Source organism: Kogia breviceps, chromosome 13, assembly GCF_026419965.1.
Source record: "Kogia breviceps isolate mKogBre1 chromosome 13, mKogBre1 haplotype 1, whole genome shotgun sequence".
Lineage (NCBI taxonomy): Eukaryota > Metazoa > Chordata > Mammalia > Artiodactyla > Physeteridae > Kogia > Kogia breviceps.
This window is the reverse complement of record NC_081322.1, coordinates 36,995,989-37,020,308: the sequence shown is the minus strand read 5'-3', so window position 1 is coordinate 37,020,308 and position 24,320 is coordinate 36,995,989. Positions and strand designations below refer to the sequence as shown.

At 36.0% G+C, this 24,320-nt stretch overlaps 1 protein-coding gene across 4 annotated transcripts in view; it reads left to right on the top strand.

The window, feature by feature from the left end:
* Window positions 1-24,320, top strand: part of HACE1 (HECT domain and ankyrin repeat containing E3 ubiquitin protein ligase 1) — a 99,851-nt gene that overhangs the window by 41,404 nt on the left and 34,127 nt on the right. For all 4 annotated transcript variants that reach the window (XM_067011533.1, XM_059083654.2, XM_067011534.1 and 1 more), the window contains 4 exons: window positions 8,219-8,369; window positions 14,484-14,818; window positions 19,771-19,839; window positions 20,089-20,176. In XM_067011533.1, the coding sequence (XP_066867634.1) occupies window positions 8,219-8,369; window positions 14,484-14,818; window positions 19,771-19,839; window positions 20,089-20,176 (643 nt within the window). The remainder of the gene's footprint in view (window positions 1-8,218; window positions 8,370-14,483; window positions 14,819-19,770; window positions 19,840-20,088; window positions 20,177-24,320) is intronic.

The following is a 24,320-nucleotide window of genomic DNA, read 5'->3' as shown; positions in this document are numbered from 1 at the left end:
TACTTAAGTGGATTTGGGCTTATGTGTCTAGAATTTTAGAAAATGATTGTTTAGACTAGTCATGTAAGTAAAATGTTCATAAAAAAGAATCAAGAACGTAGTTTAGGAATCTTGATCAGTAATGTACAAAACTGGATATAGGCTACTGTTCAGCCTTGCAGTATTATACCCTCATGCTTCTTTATAAAGTTCTCCCTGAACTGTCCCTCTCAGTTCAGGTCTTTGTTTTTTCCAATTCTGTGGTTTTAATGGCTCATCACTAAGTCTATGAAGTTAATGCCTTTATATATTTTCCTGTACCTCTGCTTGTTTGTATGTGGTTAGTCACCCCAGTTAGGAGTAAACAGCCATTTAAAAATGGTTAATGTGTTATTTCTTAGCTTAAATTTGGCCCACTTCTGTTATGGATGCTTTCTTCCTTTGATTGGGTTTGTCAAAAAGTTCGTTTGGATTTTTCCGTAAGCTGAAAAAACCCAAATGAACTTTTTGGCTAACCCAATTGTTTTCTTTTCACGTCAACTTTTAATACATTGACAATATTAGAATAGGTCGTGGTCTTCTCTCACCTCTGTATGTCGAACTGGACTTTGTTCCTCCCAACTCTATGCTGCTTCTGTAAATCAGCTACATTGTCAAGTCCATTATGTTAGCCTTTTATTCCTGTCTTCCTTTGTACTTTTCATGTACTTCAGACCAGAATCACACTCTGTACTGTTTGCTTAGAAGGTCCCTTACACTTCATGGTCCAATTACTTTCTTGTGTTTTTTTTTAGCTGTTAAGTCTTTCTTCAGCAGTCCTACTCAGTATGCCATTTGCTAATTTTTCTATTATTCTCTTTCTACTTTTTTTTTAACATCTTTTTTTTTTTTTTTTTTTTTTTTGCGGTACACGGGCCTCTCACTGTTGTGGTCTCTCCCGTTGCGGAGCGCAGGCTCCGGACGCGCAGGCTCAGCGGCCATGGCTCACAGGCCCAGCCGCTCCGCGGCATGTGGGATCTTCCCAGAGCGGGGCACGAACCCGTGTCCCCTGCATCGGCAGGCGGATTCTCAACCACTGCGCCACCAGGGAAGCCCTTTTTAACATCTTTATTGGAGTTTAATTGCTTTACAATGGTGTTAGTTTCTGCTTTACAACAAAGTGAATCAGTTATACATATACATATGTTCCCATATCTCTTCCCTCCTGCATCTCCCACCCTCCCACCCCTCTAGGTGGTCACAAAGCACCTAGCTGATCTCCCTGTGCTATGCTATGCAGCTGCTTCCCACTAGCTATCTATTCTACGTTTGGTAGTGTATATATGTCCATGCCATTCTCTCACTTCGTCATAGCTTACCCTTCCCCCTCCCCATATCCTCAAGGCCATGCTCTAGTAGGTCTGTGTTTTATTCCTGTCCTACCCCTAGACTCTTTTTTTTTTTTTTTTAATTTTTTTTTCTTAGATTCCATATATATGTGTTAGCCTATGGTATTTGCTTTTCTCCTTCTGACTTACTTCACTCTGTATGACAGACTCCAGGTCCATCCACCTCACTACAAACAACTCAGTTTCGTTTCTTTTTATGGCTGAGTAATATTCCTCTGTATATATGTGCCACATCTTCTTTATCCATTCATCTGTTGATGGACACTTAGGTTGCTTCCATGTCCTGGCTATTGTAAATAGAGCTGCAGTGAACATTTTGGTACATGACTGTTTTTGAATTATGATTTTCTCAGGGTATATGCCCAGTAGTGGGATTGCTGGGTTGTATGGTAGTTCTATTTGTAGTTTTTTAAGGAACCTCCATACTGTTCTCCATAGTGGCTGTATCAATTTACGTTCCCACCAGCAGTGCAAGAGTGTTCCCTTTTCTCCACACCCTCTCCAGCTTTTATTGCTTCTAGATTTTTGGATGATGGCCATTCTGACCAGTGTGAGATGATATCTCATTATAGTTTTGATTTGCATTTCTCTAATGATTAATGATGTTGAGCATTCTTTCTTGTGTTTGTTGGCAATCTGTATATCTTCTTTGGAGAAATGTCTATTTAGGTCTACTGCCCATTTTTGGATTGGGTTGTTTGTTTTTTTGTTACTGAGCTGCATGAGTTGTGTATAAATTTTGGAGATTAATCCTTTGTCAGTTGCTTCATTTGCAACTATTTTCTCCCATTCTGAGGGTTGTCTTTTGGTCTTGTTTATGGTTTCCTTTGCTGTGCAAAAGCTTTTAAGTTTCATTAGGTCCCATTTGTTTATTTTTGTTTTTATTTCCATTTCTCTAGGAGGTGGGTCAAAAAGGATCTTGCTGTGATGTATGTCATAGAGTGTTCTGCCTATGTTTTCCTCTAAGAGTTTGATAGTGTCTGGCCTTACATTTGGGTCTTTAACCCATTTTGAGGTTTTTTTTTTTTTTTTTTTTTTCTTTTTGTGGTACGCGGGCCTCTCAGTGTTGTGGCCTCTCCCATTGCGGAGCACAGTCTCCCGGCGCACAGGCTCAGCGGCTGTGGCTCACAGGTCCAGCCGCTCTGCGGCATGTGGGATCTTCCCAGACCAGGGCACAAACCCATGTCCCCTGCATCAGCATGCGGATTCTCAACCACTGCGCCACCAGGGAAGCCCTTGAGTTTATTTTTGTGTATGGTGTTAAGGAGTGTTCTAATTTCATACTTTTACATATACCTGTCCAGTTTTCCCAACACCACTTATTGAAGAGGCTGTCTTTTCTCCACTGTATATTCTTGCCTCCTGTATCAAAGATAAGGTGACCATATGTGTGTGGGTTTATCTCTGGGCTTTCTGTCCTGTTCCATTGATCTATATTTCTGTTTTTCTGCCAGTACCATACTGTCTTAATGACTGTAGCTCTGTAGTATAGTCTGAAGTCAGGGAGCCTGATTCCTCAACTTCCGTTTTTCATTCTCAAGATTGCTTTGGCTATTCGGGGTCTTTTGTGTTTCCATACAAATTGTGAAATTTTTTGTTCTAGTTCTATAAAAAGTGCCGGTGGTAGTTTGATAGGGATTGCATTGAATCTGTAGATTGCTTTGGGCAGTAGAGTCATTTTCACAATGTTGATTCTTCCAATCCAAGAACATGGTATATCTCTCCATCTATTTGTATCATCTTTAATTTCTTTCATCACTGTCTTATGATTTTCTGCATACAGGTCTTTTGTCTCCTTAGGTAGGTTTATTCTTAGGTATTTTATTCTTTTTGTTGTAGTGGTAAATGGGAGTGTTTTCTTAATTTCACTTTCAGATTTTTCATCATTAGTGTATAAGAATGCCAGAGATTTCTGTGCATTAATTTTGTATCCTGCTGCTTTACCAAATTCATTGATTAGCTCTAGTAGTTTTCTAGTAGCATCTTTAGGATTCTCTATGTATAGTATCATGTCATCTGCAAACAGTGACAGCTTTACTTCTTCTTTTCCGACTTGGATTCCTTTTATTTCTTTTTCTTCTCTGATTGCTGTGGCTAGAACTTCCAAAACTATGTTGAATAAGAGTGGTGAGAGTGGGCAACCTTGTCTTGTTCCTGATCTTAGTGGAAATGGTTTCAGTTTTTCACCATTGAGGATGATGTTGGTCTCTTTCTACTTTTGAGGCTACTTTAATCTTTGTCTATAAGATTCATTGAATTCCAGCTTTACATAATGCTCTCCTTTTATTAGTCATTTCTGTTAATCCATTTATATGATGAGGACTTTCTAAGACATACTGAGTAAAAGCATGGGCTCTGGAGTCAGCTAGACTCAGATTTAATCCAGACATCACCATTTATTGTGTGACCCCAGGAAGTAACTTCTTGGAGTTTCCTTTCATCATCCACCCATCTATCCAATACATATTTTTGAGTGCCTGCTATCCACTAGGCCCTCTGCTACATAACGGTGAGTAAAACAGACAAGATCTCACCCTACATTTAATTTACAGTCTGGTTAGGATTTTATTTCCTTGTTGGAAAATGGTAGTAAATATCTTAATGAATTGTTGTAAGAATGAAATGATAAGGTTCTGTAAGCATAGTGCCAACCATTGTGTCTGGCATGTAGTAGAGATGATGATGATGCTGGTGATAATGATGGTTCTTTTTAAAATTCCTCATAATACCTTTAATCTGTTTTCCTACATTAGAAAACTTGTTTTTCCTACTTAAATCTCTACCCTATTTTCTGCTCTTCCTAATAATCAGAAAGCATTTATGTTTCTGTGTTTTTATTTTAAGTTCACCTTTAATACGTACTTAAGCAGGTTCTAATAAGCTAAGGAACATTCAGATACATTATTTCCTTTAAACCTCACAGTGACTTTGTGATTTAGATATTATCTCCATTTTAATATATTAAGAAAATTGAAGTTCAGTGATTTGCTAGGCTAGAAGAACCAGGATTTACATCCTTACTAATTAATAAAGAGCAGATCCTGGACTCCAATTTAGCTCTTAAAAATGACAGGGATGGGCTTCCCTGGTGGTGCAGTGGTTGAGAATCCACCTGTCGATGCCGGGGACAGGGGTTTGTGCCCCGGTCAGGGAGGATCCCACATGCCGCGGAGTGGCTGGGCCTGTGAGCCATGGCCGCTGAGCCTGTGCATCCGGAGCCTGTGCTCCGCAACAGGAGAGGCCACAGCAGTGAGAGGCCAGCGTACCACAAAAAGAAAAAAAAAAGAAAAAAAATGACAGGGATATTAGTGGAACAGGAGAAACAGTGTAGGAAAGAGGGATCCATGCCAGAACAAGTTTTAAAATTACCTTGCTAGACTTACTGCCTCACCATTTACAATGATACCTTTCAAATGTCTTATAGAATATGTTATTATGGCCAGTTTGGTCTGTAAACGTCTCTTTGTTGGGATTGGTAACGAGTATTGGTTTTTAGTTATTGTGTTAGAATTTACTGTATTGGTACCATCTTGGCAAAACCTAGTCTTCCTGCTGTGTTTCTCCTTTACTCTCACACTACTACCACACCCACACTTTGGAAACCAGAGGTGGGAGTTTTTATTCCCCACACCAAGCAATTCTTTGACACCAGCTGTGTGTCCTACAGTTTACCTCAATTCCGCCTAGAGATGGCATCAGATCCCACAGGTTAAGGGCTCAGTCCTAGGAGACCATCCCCCACCACAGATGCCACTTGGAATTAGTAGATCCCCAGATTACCCACAACTTTTGTTTGACTACAGATCAGAGGTTTTCATGACCTCCTCCCCTTTGGATTCAGTTATTTCCTAGAGCAGGTCACAGAATTCAGGGAAACACTTTGTTTACCGGTTTATTAAACAGTATGATAAAGGATATTGATGAACAACCAGATGAATAGATACATAGGATGAGGTCTGGGAGAGTCCATAGTACAGGAGCTTCTGTCCCCATAGAGTTGGGAAATGTCACTCTCCCAGTTTGTGGATGTGCTTGTCAACTTGGAAGCTCCCTGAACCCCCCATATTTTTGTTTTTTATTTGGAGGTTTCATCACATGGGTGTGTTGATCATTAACTCCATTTGCAGCCCCTACTCTTCTCTGGATAATGGGGGATAAGGTTGAAAATTCCAAGCCTCTAATCATTGCTTGGTCTTTCTGGTGACCAGCGCCCATCCAAAAGCCCACTAAGAGTTGCCTCATTAGAATAAAAGCTACTGCTATCACCCAGGAAATTCCAAGGGATTTAGGAGCTCTGTGTCAGGAACCAGGGTCAAAGACCCAATATGAGAACAGAAGGTGCTCCTAGTGCACTTATCACTTCAGAAATTACAGGGTTTTTAGGAGATCTGTGCCAGGAAAAGGGGTTGGGGCAGAAAACATATATATTTTTTCTGTTATCTCACAGCGACCAAAGTAGATTCTTAAGAGGACCTCAAATACAAATCATTCCCCCCTGCCAATTTGGTTTAATGGTATTTTTGCAGGTTGTCTTTCTTTTGTTCATTTGTCAATCATTTTATGTTTCTTAACCCACAATGTGATGTAATTTTGGCCACTTATTTTAATAGATACTTTAGTTAAGAAAATAATTCAAATACGTATTAATTAGCGACGATTGAGGTGTTATTTAGCATACTTTCAGAAAAATGGATAGCCTTTTGTCTAAGTGATTCTAGAAATATTTGCTGAAGATAATAAATATTTACTGAGGGCCCTTTTGCACAGTGTTTTGTTTCACTAAATAAGTGAGTTATCTTGCTTCCTATATATTTATGATTGAAGATAAAGATAGTTACCAATGTGCAAATGAAAAGAAAACTCACAGCTATTTGCTAAGTAAGACACTGAATGAAAGTATAATCTTATATTAACAAAGGTAAGTACATTGACAGGGCTTTGAATTAGGAAACTAATTTTTAAACTTTTATTTTGAGACCTGGTGACTTGGGAAGAAATTACCATTTTGTGATGAGCTAGAGCAGTTTGTGATAAAGTTTGGATTTTATCATCTTTTTGTATAATATGAAAGAGATATTTCACTGGTTGGAAAGTGAAAAATGACATTTTTTAGATCAGTGACTTAACTTGGAAGAAGTTTAAACTGGGTAAAGTAATATTAATATAGTCTAATAATCTTATATTAGATTGTTGTTAGACTATATTAATAATTGATGATGTTCAGACTCCATTGTATAAGAGAATACTTCTTACCTTAAGATAACTCATGAAGTTCCCTAAGTCAGGTACTAAAACAAATATTTATATATATGGTAATTTCACAGAGGAAAATTAAATTCACATCTTTCTCATAGAAGAATTTGAGAGTCATTGCAGTTAACTTTTCCAATAGCTGCAACACAATAAAAGAAGGAAATAGTTTCAACCATACTGCATTTCTCTTTTGTCAGTCTCAACAATCTTATGATATAGAATTAAAAACAACTTTGTAAAGGCAAACATGTAAAAATCAGTGCGAGTTAAACTACTGATTCTATACACATTTGATTCAAAGTTAGTAAAACAAAGAAAAAGTTTTGCTAATGTGTTGTAGCTATCCCAGTCAAATACAGTATGGATACCAATAGCTATTGTATTTTACTAACACTTGTAACTGATCGCTAATTTTTATGTATTGTTTTTAACAATTTAATAATTTTTAGAATGAGAAAACAACATGAATGTTGAAGTAAAAATGTCATGAAATATTGGTTCATTTGTCACAATAGAAAATACTCTCTGATTTTTCACTTATCAAATCTGAATACTTATAGAGTAGGCGTTTGCTATTTCCACATAACTAATCATTATTGTTTTTCATGTTAGAGGATACCTAAAAATACCATAGAGGAAGATTTTAATGAACTGAAGAAGATAGAGTAAGCTTTGATGATTAAACTTATGCAAAGGCAGTCATATCATTCTGCCCAAATGTCATGCAACTCTTTACTCTGCTTTTGTGTAACCACTGTAATACAAGATAACCAATGTTTCAGGTTTCAAAATAAAACCACCCCTGAAAAATGACGTTTTTTTTTAAGATCTGTCATTAGATTCAATACACATTTACCCTAACTCCTACAGTTTCTCTGTGGAAGAGTAATGATTGATATTCATGATGATGATGATGAACAATCCCCAGGCACTGGGATTTTTCAAGGGCTTTTTGATTAGTCAAAGAAAGTTTATATTATATTTAATACGGTTTAGTATTAATTGGATCAGTCTTTTTCATAGTAGGATGTATTTCCCTTATTTATATGCAGTCATAAGACAACCCATTATATGGAGAACCACCCTGATACAGATAGTAACTTTAAGATTATTCAATTTGTACATGTTCTGTATGTGAACAATTGGTTACTATTCTGGGATGGGTTAGGGAAAATGGGGTTATGGGTAGAATAGTAGAGTTCAGCCTCTACAATTCAGTTGTGGGTTGGCCTAAGATCATATCAACATTCCTGCTATTGGTTCTCAGTGAAATGTTCTCAGAGTTCTAAAGAATTAGTTTAATTTATAAATATACTGTTCTATACTGGTGATTTTCTTCATATTTTATGCTTTGATCATTGGTTATATTCGAGTTACTTAAAAGTAAATAAATCATTCATATGCAATCCAAATAATGTACATTTGCTAACTTCCTGGTAAACAAAACATTCCATCCCATATCATGACAGGAAAGAAATTTTACTTGTTAAATTATGAAACAGATGGTAAATGTAATGAAAATGTTTTAAAATAAGTATTTTAAGATGTAATTTGTTTTATTCCATCTAATCTGTTCATATTTTAATTTTTATTTTCAGCATATCTAGTAATTATGATGCTCAAATGAAGAGCCTTTTAAGGATTGTGAGGATATTTTGTCATGTCTTTCGAATTGGTCCATCCTCTCCCAGTAATGGAATCGATATGGGCTACAATGGGAATAAAACTCCAAGAAGCCAGGTGTTCAAGGTCAGAAAAGTATATGATGTTGTTAGGAAGATAGATGTAAAAGAGATGAATTTGACAAAGCATACATTCATTAATTGGAAACCTCATAAACAGGATGTAAATTTGGTTTATACCAGTGATTGACACTTTGTAAACTAAGACCTTTCTCCTTTCATCTCTGTCTAATCAGCAGCAAGTCTCATTTGGTGAGCTTTCTATGTTTTTCTTACAAGTAAAATTTTAATTTCAGTAGTGTTTAATTCTAAGGGTAAAGGTATTTAATGTTTAAATATAATTAAATCTACTTTTAAAAATTGGATTATAGGTCCTAAGTGCAGCCATCACGATTTTTAAAAAATATTTCTTACTCAGAAAGAAAGAAGACATCCAGTTTTTATTTAGGTTTTATTATCGTTTGTGTTATGTGTGTGTCCATGTACGTTTTTTTAAAATAAGTTTACTTTCATTTATTGGGTTTATTAACAATTCCTTGGGTAACTTCAAGGAAGAAACATTGAGGTATTTTCTTAATGTATTTTGTATTGCTTCAGCTGCTGCTTCTTTACAAGCATATTTATTTATTTATTTATTTATTATTTTTTTTACAAGCATATTTATGAATGGAATCTTGGAAGAAAGATTTCCAAGGCAGTGTAACCATGTCAAATTAGAATTTTGTGAAGTAAGCAAAATGTACATGACTATAATTGCTATTAATGCTTTTTTATGGCATTATATTTTCAAATAACTCAGATTTTGGACAAATGTGTAATTTAATAATTGTTTTCATGTTACTTTTTTAAAGGTAATTTATCTGGAGAGCTTTTCATAGTACAAAATTAGCTTTGGGGTTCATGAAAAAATTATATTTCTTTAAACAATCTTTTGGGTATAAATATAGATTGTCTATCCAAAAGGAGATATAAATGTTCTTATGTGCCACATCCTCAAAAACGAGTTGTGATTGACAGCTTTACTTATCTATAAAATTTGAAATTATATAAAGTTAAATTAATGATGTATGCTAAATGTTTCTATTCTTACATGGCAAGTTTTTGGCAGACACAAATAAATGGTTTGCAAGCATTTTGACACTAGTCAATTCTATTATACCTGGAATAGGGATGATAACATTTTAGAACAGGTATGTATCAGTTTCTGTGCATCTGTTCATCTGCTTCATACTCTTCATTTTTACATTGGTGCAGGAGTTGCAGCCACACATGTGCGTGCTCCCCCCGCCCCCCCGCCCGCAGTCGTGCGCGCGAGTGTGTGTCTTTTTTTTCCTTCTTTTTTTTTCCCCTATTGTGCCATCTCCTGGAAGAAGGAAGTTATGCATCTTCTTGTAATTCAGATTTTAGCTTTTCAACGTACTACTTCTTTTAATACTAGTTAGAAGTGGTAACTTCCTGTCTTTGTAAAATTTGAATTTGAATTATTGATCCTCTGTTTTGTTAGTGCTGTTTTAAGTGAGTTTCACTGCTCAAACATTCATATTACAGGAAGTTGTTCTTAATGTGTTCTAATATGACTCATGTAGTTATTTACTGAAACTTCCCCTGATTGATTTTTCTACTTGTCCTTCTACTCATCTGTAATGATGACTGAAAATCAAACCAGGTATAGATATGGTCACTATTGACAAATTGAGTATATATTATATTTATTATTGTCTTTTTTTGGTTAAAATTTCAATTTGCCACCTGTTGCTAATGATATCAGAAAATACTTATGTGCTAAGTAACCTCTTATATAGGCATTTAGTGCTTGATTTAAATGTTATTTTTCTATCTAGCCAGTCAGTACAGATAAAACATAGTAGAAAAGGATATTATTGCTTTTCTTTTATGGAATCCAGACTCTTTGTTTCCATTCTTATATATCAATGATACATATAATATATAAAGTTCTTTCCTTCTCTTTTATTTCATTTGTTGGTATCTTTATTTCTCTTTTTAAGATTTTTTTTCCTGTATCATTGACAGTTGCCTTTGTCTCTGAGCACTTATTTTCTCTTAAATTTTGACCTTTCACTTTGGTAAAACATTTTTGTTACAAACCCAGTCAGTTTTTTGAAACATTAACAAGTGTTACTCTTAAGGAACTGATTAATCTCTTTCTATCTAATTTTATGAATTAAATGTGGACTCTTTGGAGGATGGCAGAATGATCTGCCCTCCCACTTAACAAGGATAAAAATAGAAACTACACTGTCATCCATGTATTTAAGGTCTTCTTTTCATTTGGGGATGACTGAAGTTATAAAAATCTGAACCATCTGGTGAGTTGCTGCAATTTTAGATTGGAAATACCATTTTAATTTTTACCACATTTTGTCTAAGGTAGCAATTGATCCCTACTTTCTATTTCGTTAACTAGTTACTATGTCACTTTATTGTTGGGGTTAGCTAATGGGTTTTCCATTAAGAATGAGTGGGTTTATAGGCCATGTGTTTGTAGTAGGTTTGTTTAACATCCTGTTATTAGTTTTCTGATTTATCTTAGAAGTCCTTTAAGTTAATCTTAACATGTAGCCCTTCTTTCAGTGTTAAAGAGATTTTTATCCAGAGCCTTGCGAACTTTGGAACATCTGAAGGAGAAAGTAGTTCTGGTTATAGAAGTAGGGTGAGCATGGGAAGGAGAGTTTAGGCTTCTTGAATCTTGATATGCTCTTTATTTGTGAGTAGTAAGCTGTGACTATTAACAGTTTCATAGAATTATAGTTGGAAATTTGGAAGCCAAAAAATATTGAGAAGCTTTTAACTTTAAGATCTTATCTTTTGGATCGAGGCATTTGACATTATCGAGTTGAGAACAGTGCGATTAACAGAGAATTTCAAGATGCTATTAATAAGTTTAAGTTAGTAATGCTTTCCTGTCAAATTTGTATCTCATTTGACACATGGATCTTGAATTTTTTTTTAATTGTCCAACAAGTTTGGGGTTATATATTATAGCTTTGACTTGTTAACTTGAAATGTTTTGAAAATCATGTATGCTTGTCAAATCGTTGTTATAGGTAGAATATAATTCTGTGGTGAAGATCACTCAATAATATGAAATGAAGTAATATTTTCATAGTGCCAAGAAGCCTAATATTTTACATAGTCATTGACTCATTTTTCTGTAACAGTTAATATGTACGGTACTTTATATTGATGTTTTTTATCATTATTATGTATGAGTATAAAAAGCCTCATAGGGCTTCCCTGGTGGCGCAGTGGTTGAGAGTCCGCCTGCCGATGCAGGGGACACGGGCTCATGCCCCGATCCGGGATGATCCCACATGCGGCTGGGCCCGTGAGCCATGGCCGCTGAGCCTGCGCGTCCGGAGCTGGTGCTCCGCAATGGGAGAGGCCACAACAGTGAGAGGCCCGCGTTCTGGGGAAAAAAAACCCAAAACACCACCAATAAAAAGCCTCATAGATATGGTTTGCAATTGTTTTTAATTTTTTAAATTTATTTTAACCCTTTCTGTCTGTGACTGTTAACTACAGTTAGAAATTACAGTTATTTTCACAGTATTCTTTTTGTTACTGAGGAATGAATTTTCTGAACAAGTCTTCAAAGGGACAACTCCCTAGGTAAAAATGCTTTAAGGTTGGGATTTAGTTTTAGTGCATGTGTGAATGAAGAAATAAACAGTGGGAAAAAGAGAAAACTAAAGAAAAGCCCAAGATGATTTACTACTTCTTTTTTTCCTTCATTCTCTTTTAATTCTTTGCTGTGCTACTTTATTGAAAACTCTTTCTAGCTTTTCTCAGTATCTTTATTGTCACTATCATTTTTACACATATCTGGCTTTTTTTGGATATTATTTCTGGAATTATTCAGAATTCACCTTTAGTTTTTGCAGGCTGTCAGTATTTGAGAATAGGATGATCGTAGTTCAGGCTCAGCGCTCTCATCCACGTGAGGAGCAGGTATCACTCCCAGCCTTAGCCTTCATATCTATCTAGTGTGGGGATTTTCTGGGGTTTTAGTCCTTCTCACTTAGAGGCCAGTTATTCCTTTTTTCCTTTTGTTTCAAGCAGTTTTTCATCACCACCTGTTCTTTCTTTTTTGGAAGTTCATTTTTTTGATGTAAAGCTAAATAGTTTTTCTGACATAAAAAGTTCTTTTCATCTTTTATAGCAGGGTTTAATGTTTTTCTCATGAAGAGAGACTATAAACCCAAACTTGGATCATGATTAAAATTAAGACATTTTCAGTGAAGGTACCATGTCAGTGTTGATGGCAGCTGGTGCTTCTTGCCCTTCTTTTAAGCAGTTCAGGGACCCTTTAAGAAGTTAGGCATCCAACTGCTGTGACTAACCATGGAAAAGCCTTCTTTGTGCAGAAGGGTGCTCATTTCAGCCTCAGAAAGGGTTTCTCACTTTGCTTACCTGTTTACCTAGGCTGTACTAACTAAATATTTGTTGAATGAGTAAACTGTTTTTTTGTTGATGGTGGTAGGGTTTTTTCCTTCTTGCTTTTTGGTTTAATTTTTAAGTGAAGACTTAGGGGTGATTTAATTGTTTACAAATTCAATAAGTAGATTATTCTCAAATAGAGAGTGTTCTGGAAATCTGAAGAAAGGCTGATGATAACAGCAGGGGGATTTATTAGATAATAATTGTAAAGAATTGCTTGGCAGAACAGGTTATTTAAACATTTCCTAAAGTTCCAAATATGGTTGTATAATCTCTTTACATAGTGGTCTTTAAAAGTAAGATTATTTCTTTTGAAATATTTAGGGTGGGTCTTTCAGAAGCACATGGTCTAATTTGTAGCGTTCTGTGATCATATATAAGAATCAAAAAGTAAGATTAACTTTTATATTCATTTGTAGAAAGACAATTTATCACTCTCAATAGGAATATTTAGAATAGTGTAGGAATGGAAGACCATTCAACCACTATCCCCCTTGCTCCCCTGTGCCTTCACTGTTCATCTTTATTTGGGATTAAAAAATGTTCTAGCAGGGCTTTCCCCGCCCCCCAGCTTTACTGAGCTGTAACTGTTACATAGGGTTGAGTAACTTTAAGGTATACAGTGTAATGATTTGATACAAGTATATTTTGCAAAATGTTTAGTACGGTAAGGTTAGGTAACACATCCTTCACCTCACATAATTACCACTTTGTTGCTGTTACTGTGGTGAGAACATTAAAGCTTTACTCTCATAGCAACTTTCAAGCGTACAATACGGTATTGATAACTATAGTGACGATGCTGTACATTAGATCCCCAGTAGCATGTCTTTTAATAGTAGTTGGGCATTTATATTTCTCCTTGAAATATAAATTAAAACAGTAGTTCTACTGTTTACTAGAGATGATATATATATTTCATTTTTCTCTAGTACTTAGTCTTGTGATCACATATTTTAAAGATAAAATTTCATTTGCTGTTAATTTACAAAAGACATTTCATTATTCTCAAAAGGAATATTTAAAATAGTATAGAAATAAGAAACTATTTACTCCTATGTGTTCCTTTTTTATTAAGCTGTTAATCTTTATTTTGAATTATGGACTTGCTAGCCAATATTTGATAGTTTCTAGTTATTAGAGATGGATTGTGTGTGGTTGGGTATGCCTGTATGTTTGTGTGTGTGTGTGTGTATGTGTGCATGTAAATATCATATCATATTTTAAAGTTTCTCGTCATAAATTTTCAGAATCTCCGAGATTCCATGTAAAGAAAAGAGTGCAGTAAACTAAGTTTATTAAGCTCTTTATGAATTCTCATTTTTTTAATTGAAAAACAACATAATTAAAAATAGTTGACACATTAATGCAGTAAAGGTTGGGATTGTATTCATAAAAGTAATGTATGGTTTAAAACTAAATATTTGAAAAATTTTAAAAGAAGAAATATTGCTTATACATTTTTTTGTTAGAGTTTAATTTTCCTGTTTTTATTCTAAGGAATAAATAAATGCAAATTAAGTTTTTGCTATAAATGAAGAAATTGTCATTTATATGAGGTTTATGTTTTTGTTACTTACCTTTAGTCATTGCTGACACATAAACTTGGGAAAATAAAAGTATCTAGAGTAAATATTCTCTTCTATAATATTTGTCTGAGTGGGTTTTTTATCCTGCAGTTTAAGAATGATGTTTTAAAAAAACACTTTTCTTTTTTTCTTAGCCTCTTGAATTGCTTTGGCACTCATTAGATGAATGGCTAGTTTTAATAGCTACAGAATTAATGAAAAACAAGAAGGACTCAACGGATATCACTTCTATTTTACTGAAACAAAAAGGCCAAGATCAGGATGGTACTTCCATTCCTGCATTTGAACCTCCAGGACCTGGGAGCTATGAAAATCTATCCACTGGCACAGGGGAATCTAAACCAGATGCTCTTGGAGGGAAACAGGAAGCCAGTGCAGACTGCCAGGATGTTATTTCTATGACAGCTAACCGGCTAAGTGCTGTCATTCAAGCTTTTTACATGTGCTGTTCTTGTCAGATGCCTCCAGGGTAAGAAGGTTTCTGCTTGTTTTGTGTGCTGATCTCTGCCTATCAATAACCAATGTTGTGGCTGGAGCAGCCCTTGTGGTTCTTATTATGATTGCAAGACACCCTTCAGCAATAACCATCAGGAAACTTTGAAAAAAAAAAAGGTTTATTACTTACAGGACGTGGAAATTACATGACACACCTGGGGCCACACAGCAAGGTTGCCAGTAGAAAGAAAGCTCGAGGGCCTGGGGTTCTCTTTTTATTGGAGTTGAAGGTAGAGGCCTAGGGTTTTGAAAGCTCACTCTTTATTGGTGAATTTAAAACATGAGAGTGGGAATTTGAAGCATGAGAAGAGAAAACACAAGTGGCTCAAATGGTCAGTTATTGAAATCAACCAAGATCTCTAAAACAAAGGAGCTTGGAGATGGAGGGGTGGGTCTTTATCTGGTTGTGGGCCTGGCATTATGTTTATTCGAGATAGCCATCTTTGAAGGACTGCCTCTTTGAAGTGGATAAAGTGGAGGCAATCTGCTAGATTTTCCTGGTTTGCAGTCTGAATGTATCGTGATTTTTCTGAGTGGCCCATTTAGCAACAGGCACAAAGATTGTCCATATATGAGCTGTTGTTGTTTCTCTGAATTTTACATGAAGTTGTCCTACTTTATATTGTATGGATTTGGAAAAGGAGCAGTTTTAGTTCTCAGTGATTCCACGTGAGAAGGGTGGGAGAAAAATTGGAAACATTAATTTGGAGAATTGTAGCTAGATATTGGAGGAAATGAAAATTCAGCATCCAGTCCAGTTGACAGGTAGAAAAAGAAAACCTCAAAGACAGTTAACAGGACTAGAATCTGATATCCACAAGAGTGCTTCCTTATAGTATAATTTTTCAGTGTGGTACAAGACATGTTTATTGAGAGAACCAAATGTATCATTAGTTCCTCTGTAATAGAAAGCCAAAAGTGGATAAACCTATGTTCAGTAATTAATGTTTCAATATTTTACCTTATTTGGAAATGACCTAGATATTGAGTAAATTTTCCATCATTTAATTTAACTTAGCAAAACTTTGAAGTTTTTAAGTTACTAAAGAGATTTGGGAAACTCTGTTTAAGTAGACATACCATAAGACATAGCTATTGCTGAAAGTTCACCTAAACTCTTACTCCACTTACATCTGTTTAAATCACTTGTTCTTAACAATTATGTTTAGATTACTCATAAAGTCTCATTAGGCATTAGACAAAATTGGCCGTCATCCCAAGCTATTTTTCTTGCTGACAAATTGTGTAACCTAGATAATATGAACTTATTTGAATTGTAGAACCCAAGTAGAATAAATGTTGCATGTCTGCATTATATCTAATGTTGATAAATCTGAGATATGCCTTTTTAAATTAAACCAACAAGTTTAAACTACCTTTTATTTACAGAATATTATCCCAGATCACATGAACTTGAAAAACGTTAGGGCTAGTTTCTTTATTACTGAGTTTTAGGAATACTTAATTCATAGTATTTATTTTTAAGCCAATTAAATACAGCTCTTTTACTAATTAATTTTGGCAATACCATCCAATGGTAGAGAGAAAAAAAATCACTTGCATATAACATACATCTGTATAGACATACATAAACATGCAGCCAGGCACAGAGACCCTATAGCTTCCATTCTAAAATTTTAGCTGTGGATCAGGTACAACAATATACAACTTAACTAGTTTATAGACTACCTTTGAGTCTAAATTGTGTCTGGCAGATGGAACAAGTTAAGGTTACCTGCTCCAGTGGTTAAAGCTTTTTACAAATATTTGTGGAGAAGACTTTTAAGATTTGTATTTGTCTTTGACAAATTATCTTCAGGAGGGTGTGGACTAGATTTTGGGTAAGAGGTTTTACCACAGTTTATATTTTAAAAGGCCTTTTTCCCTTTCTCTTTTTCCTTCAGGCTCAGGTGATTGTGGGCAGAGTTTTATTTACCTCCTAGGGTATTTGTATTTCAAAAACATGGTAAGAGTTACATCTTAAGGGACAGAGAAAGAATGTAAGTTTCCTCCTAGGATTTTTAGTGCCTTTTGGATGGTTTTGGCAGTCCCAATAAAATGTAGTAGGGCCAACCTGTAATTAGGGGGAGTGTCCTGTAAAAATAATTCCCTGGACTCAGGGTCAAATGGGGCTTCTCCAGGGTTGGAAATGAAGAGGGGGTCACTTGGGTCACTGTGGTCATGGAAATGATAAACCCATTGGACCATGCCAGTTTTGCACAGCAGGAGATGGGCCTCATCATAATGTTTTCCATTCACAGTGAGCCTTCGCAGTATGGAAGGGTCGGCATGGTGCCAGGCATTAAATATCCAAGTGAGGAGAGGAGGTGCCCTGGTATGAATATTGGTGGCTCTGGGTGCTTTTTTTGCCTTCTTATATCCGTTTTTTTTCTCACTTAGAGACCTTGCTAACCCTGTCAGCTTTTGCCTTGGTGGCAGGGATGCCTTGTGAGGCATTTTTCTTAGTTCTGCCCTGTTCAGGGGAAAGCAGAAAAGGGCTCAGCATCTGTGATCTCTTGGAGGAAACAAGCTTGTAGTCCAGATGGATCTTTAAGAAAGTTATGAATTTTAGGGTCTTTAGAGATACTGGCCAGTTGATGCATTTTGGTGGTCGCAACAATTTAGAGCTCATTCTAAACAAACAAGAAAACCTGCAGTAGTCTGCTCCCTTCTCCTCTTCCTGTTGCATAAAAATCTTTGAGAAGGGTTTGAATATCAGTTAAGGAGTGGTTTCTGAACTCAGTTTCTACTTCTTGTTTTTTTCCTGTTACCTTAATCTTATGTGTTGTTACTGGAAAATTTTAGATGATGTCACTGTGAGCCCCTTTGTAGGTGGCTGCTTTCCTTTCCAGGTGTCCTAAGAGAATACTCCAGGATTGTGGTCGACCTCTATTAGCACCAGATACTCAGGCTCTTTGGGAAAAACCCCCAGGCTTTTGGAATGTATTGGGTTGGCCAAAAAGTTCGTTCGGTCTTAAGTAAAAATGAAAGACACATTTTTCATTTTCACCAAGAACGTTATTGAACAGCGTATTCATTAACCGAACGAAGTTTTTGGCCAAACCAATAATATCAAATTCTTGGCATGTTAGTATGCATAGCATTGAATAATGCCCAGGAAGCGACCAAGGGGTTTTGCGTTTATCAAAGAGCTGGTGTACCTCCTCAGTGTTCTTAGGAAGCTCTGGCACTTCATTTTTAGTAGCGTTATACCAGGGATTGGACCCGATATCCCATTGGGTTAGTGGACAAAGAGTGACAGTAGTGAGTGAAGTGGTGACACAGACCATAGGCCTCTGGTGTATTTTCCCTCAGGTGGTGCCATTGGTTTCTATTGTGAGGCTATTTTACTCTGCTAAGTTAGGACACTTAGTCTAGGCACAACATACTGACACCGTGGTTACAGACAGAGGTCTCCCCTCCTCACCTACGGGAATCTTCTCGTGCCTTTAGCCCAGAGCCTTTCCTTGGGTTGCGGTAATAGCCTTGCTGTCCAGTTCACTCTCCTTAGCTCTCCTTGGCCTTGAGGCGAAGAGGATCCTCACACACATTAATAGTCATTCAAGGCCTTTATAATTAGTGGTCTCATCGTCTCATTAGACCATATATGGCCTTGATCATACTGCTCTGAGGAGATGGTTGGCAGCTGTGACCTTTTGGGTTGGATGTCTCAGGCAACACATGACAGAGGCAGTATGCAAAAGCACATTGCTGCAAGGCAGATCCCCAGCAAGTGGTGCTCCTTTCCCAGATGATGTTACTTACCTGAGTTAGGTGGTAGTAAGCAAGCTGCAGCTAAAGGGCATTCCTCTTGGTTTACTGCAGGGCAGTCATGCAGTCCTGCTGAGTACGCCAATTGTTTTGTGTGCCAGTCTCCGCCTATCAATAACCAATGTCGTGGCCCGACTGGCCCTTGTGATTCTTCTTATGATTACAGGATGTCCTTCAGCAATAACCATTGAAAACTTTGGGGGGAAAATGTTTTTTTACTTATAGGAGCTGGAAATTACATGGCACACCTGGGGCCACACAGCGAGGTCATCATGGGGGAGTGGGGGAAGAGAGAGAGAGAGAGAGAGGGAAAGAGCACACACAAACCTGGGGTCGAGGGCAGGGGACTAGGGTTTCGAGGGCTCACTACTGGTGAATTTAAACGTAAGAGTGGGAGTATTAAAGCGTGAGAAGAGAAAAAAACAAGTAGCCCAAATGGTCAGTTATCAAAATTAACCAAGATCTCTGAAACAAAGGAGCCTCAGTGGGAGGCATCCTGGCTCTTTATCTAGTTGTGGGCCTGGCATTGTGTTTATTCAAGATAGCCATCTTTGAAGTGGATACTTCACCAATCAAACCTTAAGTCAGGCACTTGCATTACAGAGTAGAGAAAACCCAGTTATCTGGGCTTACGCTACATGCTTATTATTTCCTTTTCTGATAGATGAAGAAAAGCTATAATTTTTTTATAATTGCAGAAATAACAAATAATACTTTGCTGGTTTTGGTTGTTTTCTGATCTTTAGGATACTCATTGACCTGATCGGGAATTAGTACAGAATATTTGAGTTTTAAGCATCATTTATGTTATTAACATGTAGGATGGTGAATGTAACTTTCTATAGGATCATTTAACTATGTATTGGAAACATATAGACAGATGCTTAAAATTTCAAGGTTTTTAAAAAGTCACTTGTTTATATCATCTGTTAATGAAAAGTTATTTTATATATATATATCTGAGTGTGTATATATATATATATATATTTATTTATTTCATATTATAAATTGACTAGGCATGCCTCGGATTCCATAAAGACAATCCAAATGCCATTTTTTGTGTTTGTAGAAGCCAGTCCAATTCAACGCATAGTCACATTTGCCATGTCACCAACTTTGGTCTGTGTGTTCTGATTGTTTTTTTACCCCCCACAGAATGACTTCACCCCGTTTCATTGAATTTGTCTGCAAACATGATGAAGTTTTAAAATGCTTTGTTAACAGGTAAAGCTTTCTTGGTTTCATCATGGATTACTCTTGTAGCCTTTTCTTTCTTTTCTTACAGTTTTTATCTCCACCGAAAAAATGTTGTTTCTGTTACTATTCAAAAAATGCTCAATGACAAGTACAAGTATAATAGATGTGGATTAATATGTATTTTTATTCTGTTTCAATATCTGTATATCTAAATTTGCATGTCACTTAATGCTACTCTTCCTTCCCATCCATGTAAACAATGTGTTTTTCTTTTAGGAATCCCAAGATTATATTTGACCACTTTCACTTCCTCCTTGAATGTCCTGAACTGATGTCAAGATTCATGCATATCATAAAAGCACAGGTAGTGCTTTTTTAAATCTTGTTTTTAGAATGTCTAATGAATGCTGATCAGCTAATTTGAATACTGTTCAGTAATTATTATACTTGAGACCACCTGCTGTAAGTGGAGTGACATTACCTTATTCTTTACTTTAGTATATGGAGTTACATTAGTATGTTACTTTTGTATGAGGAGTAACTTTAAGAAATGTGCATTGAGTGCCTACTATGTGCAAAGACAACATGTTGCCACATTGCTGAAATGGAACACTAGTCCTGTAAGGCTGATGGTCCTTGGGGATTTTATCCCCCAATACATTTGGGAAATATAACACATGCCCTGTTGGAGATTAATAAAGCATATCAGCAGCTTGCTAAAGGCTTTGAGAAGCCCTTTGGTAAAAATAATGATTTAGCTTTGTTAGTCTTCCAAACTTAATTGACCTGAGAGCTTTCCCCGATGAGGGTTCATTCCATATATCTCATGTTTCATGAAACATGCTTGGGAAAAGCTTGTTTTGCCACTTAGCAGCTATGTGACTTTGGGCATATTTCTAACATCCTTGAGCCTTGGGTTCTTCATAAAACAGAGATAATGACACCAACCTCATAAAACCTCCATGGTGAAGAATAAGTTTTAAATAGTGACTTGTATATATGTTCAATAAATGGTAGTTATTTTGGAGATAGAAAGGATATGTTCTGTCTCCAAGGGGATCTTAATTCAGTCTAGCAGGGGAGATAATAAATGTACCCATAAAATACAGTAATTACAGTATGACCTGATTCTTTAGGAGTTTAAGGGAGGAAGAGCTTGCTTTTGGCTGCTGTAGTCAAGGGAGATTTCAAAGAGGAGGTAGATTTTAATCTAAAAAACATGCAAAATTTTGATAGGAGTAAATGGGGAAGATGAACATTCTAGCCAAGATATGGGTCAGGACATATAGATGGAAAAGTGTATTAAAATACAGTGGGTTAAAGCAGAAATTTTGTGTAGGTGAAGAATGAGATGTAATTCTGGGAAGGTAGATTAGGGTTATACTGTGTGGAACATTGATTGCCAGATTGCAGACTCTCCATTTCGTAGGCTGTCAGGAGCCATTAATAATTTTAGGAGAATGACATGATCATGCAAAATTTTAGGAAATAATTTTTCTGAAATGTAGGCTAGACTGGAGGTAATAGTTTGGTTAGTAGTCATAAGATAAGTGCTATAGGTATTTTAAATTGTCCTCAGGGACACTGATTCTTTTAGAAATTAAAGAAAGCTAAGAACTAATCTTTATAAAATTATACACATGTATATAGATCTCCTTTGGCATGTGTTTAATAATGATGATGTAAAAGATAAGGTAGTAGTAATAACTTGCATTTACTGAATGCTAACTTTATGTCAGGTTCCATACATTTCTTTCACATAGATTATTTTATGTTTGTAACAATCATGTGATATAGGTACTCTTTTACTGAAGCTGGAGAGGTTAAGCAACTTGTTTAAGTCATTCAGCTACTAAGTGGGGGAACCAGAATTTAAAAGTCCATCTGGTTCTTAAGTTCATTTTCTTAATCTATACTAAATTACTCCATTCTAGGGTAAATGAGATTATAGGTGAAAGAAGCTTTTAGTTTTTGAAAGAGGTAGTTTGCTATATTTAATACTGGCTCTGCTTTTCACTTCTTTTCCCTCTTCCTTTCCTGTATTCATTCAAAAAGCATCTGCGTTAGCTATCCACCTTTTTGACCCACAGAGGGGGTTTGGTTGCCTGACCAGTGCGGGTGTCCACATGCATAGTGGTGGCCCAGTGAGGAGCTTGGACGTGCTAAGGAGGGTGTTTGTGTGGAAGAGGAGCTCAGCACGGAGTATGTGAGCTGGCACGGGATATGGAGGATGTCCAGCGTGCAGGTGGTGACAGTTGCTCAGAGTAGTTTGACAAAGCTGGAGTGGGGTATAGGGTATCTATGCAGTGAATGGTCCATGTCAGTGACAGAAGAGTGATTATATATGAGGTGGGGCAGTTGATTGAATAAGTCAGTATAGTAAAGATAATGTGTCTCACTGTTGGAGAAAGTTAAAAAATGGAGGAAAACGATGAATCATGTACTATTGGATTGGAATTGGAGATATCATTGTGAACTTATAGTTTCCTATGTGGTTAGATAGATACAGCAAACTTGGCATCCATTTCTTGGTCTCTGAATACCATTCTCAATGAACGAGGACCTGTTGGAGAAATGGCTAATTCAGAGAAAGTACAAGATGAGCCTGGATAGTCTTATTGTGCCAGAAAGTTGTGCAGAGAATTATGAGGTTATGTCAAAACAATTCAGAACCAACTTGAATGGATTCTCCTGGCCAATTCTGGAACAATTTGAGCATCAAAATAAATAATGATGGCAAAATATTGCAAATAAAATCAGAACCCATAAGTCTATAGTGAAAGAATTAATGAATAAATGGAAAGTTTGATGAAGGGTGGGATATTTTTATAGTCTCAAAGTATCTCCTCTTAGAATACTAACTAATTACAAAGATTAAAAAGGAACTTCACAGTGGAGAAGCTTGGCAGTGATCACAGCAGACTTACCAGTGTGCCAGCTGATAGGATGCACTGAGAATATGGTATCACTTCTTTGATATTCCTGTCAAAGATGCATACCCTGAATTTAATCATGGGAAATCATCAGACTAACTAACTGAGAGACATTCTACAACATAACTGACCTGCAATCTTTAAATGTAGGTCATGAAAATTAAGAAAACATTGAACAGCTGTGCCAGAATGAAAGAGACAAGACAACTGAACACAGTTCTTGAGTCATTACGCTATACAGGATATTATATGGATCCTGGCAAAACTTGAAATGGGGTCTGAAGATTAGATATAGTAATATATCAGTGTCAATTTCCTGATTTTGATGATCGTGAACTGCTTGTGTAGGAGAATTCTCTTGTTTGTAGGAAATACACATGAAGTATTTAGGGGTGACTGGACATCATGTTAGCAGTTTACTTTTACCTTAGAGGAAAAAAACCCCACCATTGTACTATACTAAGAAATTTTCTGTAACTTGGAGGCTATTAAAAAAAAAGTAAAAACAAAAACAACTACCTCTGCTAAGGGATTGACTTCTTCTTCTGTTGGTGGTTTTCAGGTGGCCTGCTAGTTAAAGGGAGAGACATTTTGTATTGCTGTACAAATACTATTAAGAAGAGCTTCTGTAATCAGTCCTGTTTTGTGAATTATTTTATGGAAATGCAGGTACTCAGAAAGTTTACATACAGAAATGTGCTCTTTGGCTTTGTAGGTATATGGATGTGTGTGTGGATGTTTTGATCTTAACAGATAACTTACTAGCTTTTGAGGGTAGCATTTTGTACCTTTTAATGTTAATTTGAATTACTTAAAAAAATTGCCACTTGTTATTTTCAAATGGTCCACATTTTCTATATGAAGGGTAGAATTTAATATTTAATCTTATAATGGCAAATAAGTTTACTGTCATTTAAAATACTTACAGTAATTTTAACGTTGTTGTGAGTGATAAGAACAACATCTATTTGCGTTCTGGGAGTTAAGTATTTGCACAAATTATTTAACCTCTTGGTGCTGCATTTTTCTCATCTATGAAACGGAGATAATAAAAGTCCCTTTTTCTCAGAGTGTTGTGAGGATTAAATGTGGAAATGCATGTAAAGTGCTTGAAACAGTACCTGGCTTATAGATGCTTTAATAAACGTTAGTTTATGATTATAATTATTATTATTTTGTTCTGTATTTGCATTATTTCATTTAATCCTCAGAATTAGCCCTTGAAGTGGTATTATTTTCCCCATTTTACAGGTAGGAAAACTAAAGTTCTGAGAGGATTTGTAATTCCCCTAAGATCACAAACCTAGTAGTGGCAGATCCAGGATTTCAAAACATGTTTATCAAACTTCAAAGCCCATATTTAAATACATTAACTCTGTGTAATATTTTTTCTCTTCTCTTTTACCTAAGTCTTAGGAATAATCAGCATTAAAATTTCAAGCACTTAACATTCTAGCCTGTTTACTAAAAATGAAATATTTTATTTATATGACCAGTAATGAATATAACAACAGCAGCATTTTATTCAAAATGTGGAAAACTGCTAGAAGTATGGATAAAATTATATTTAACTTT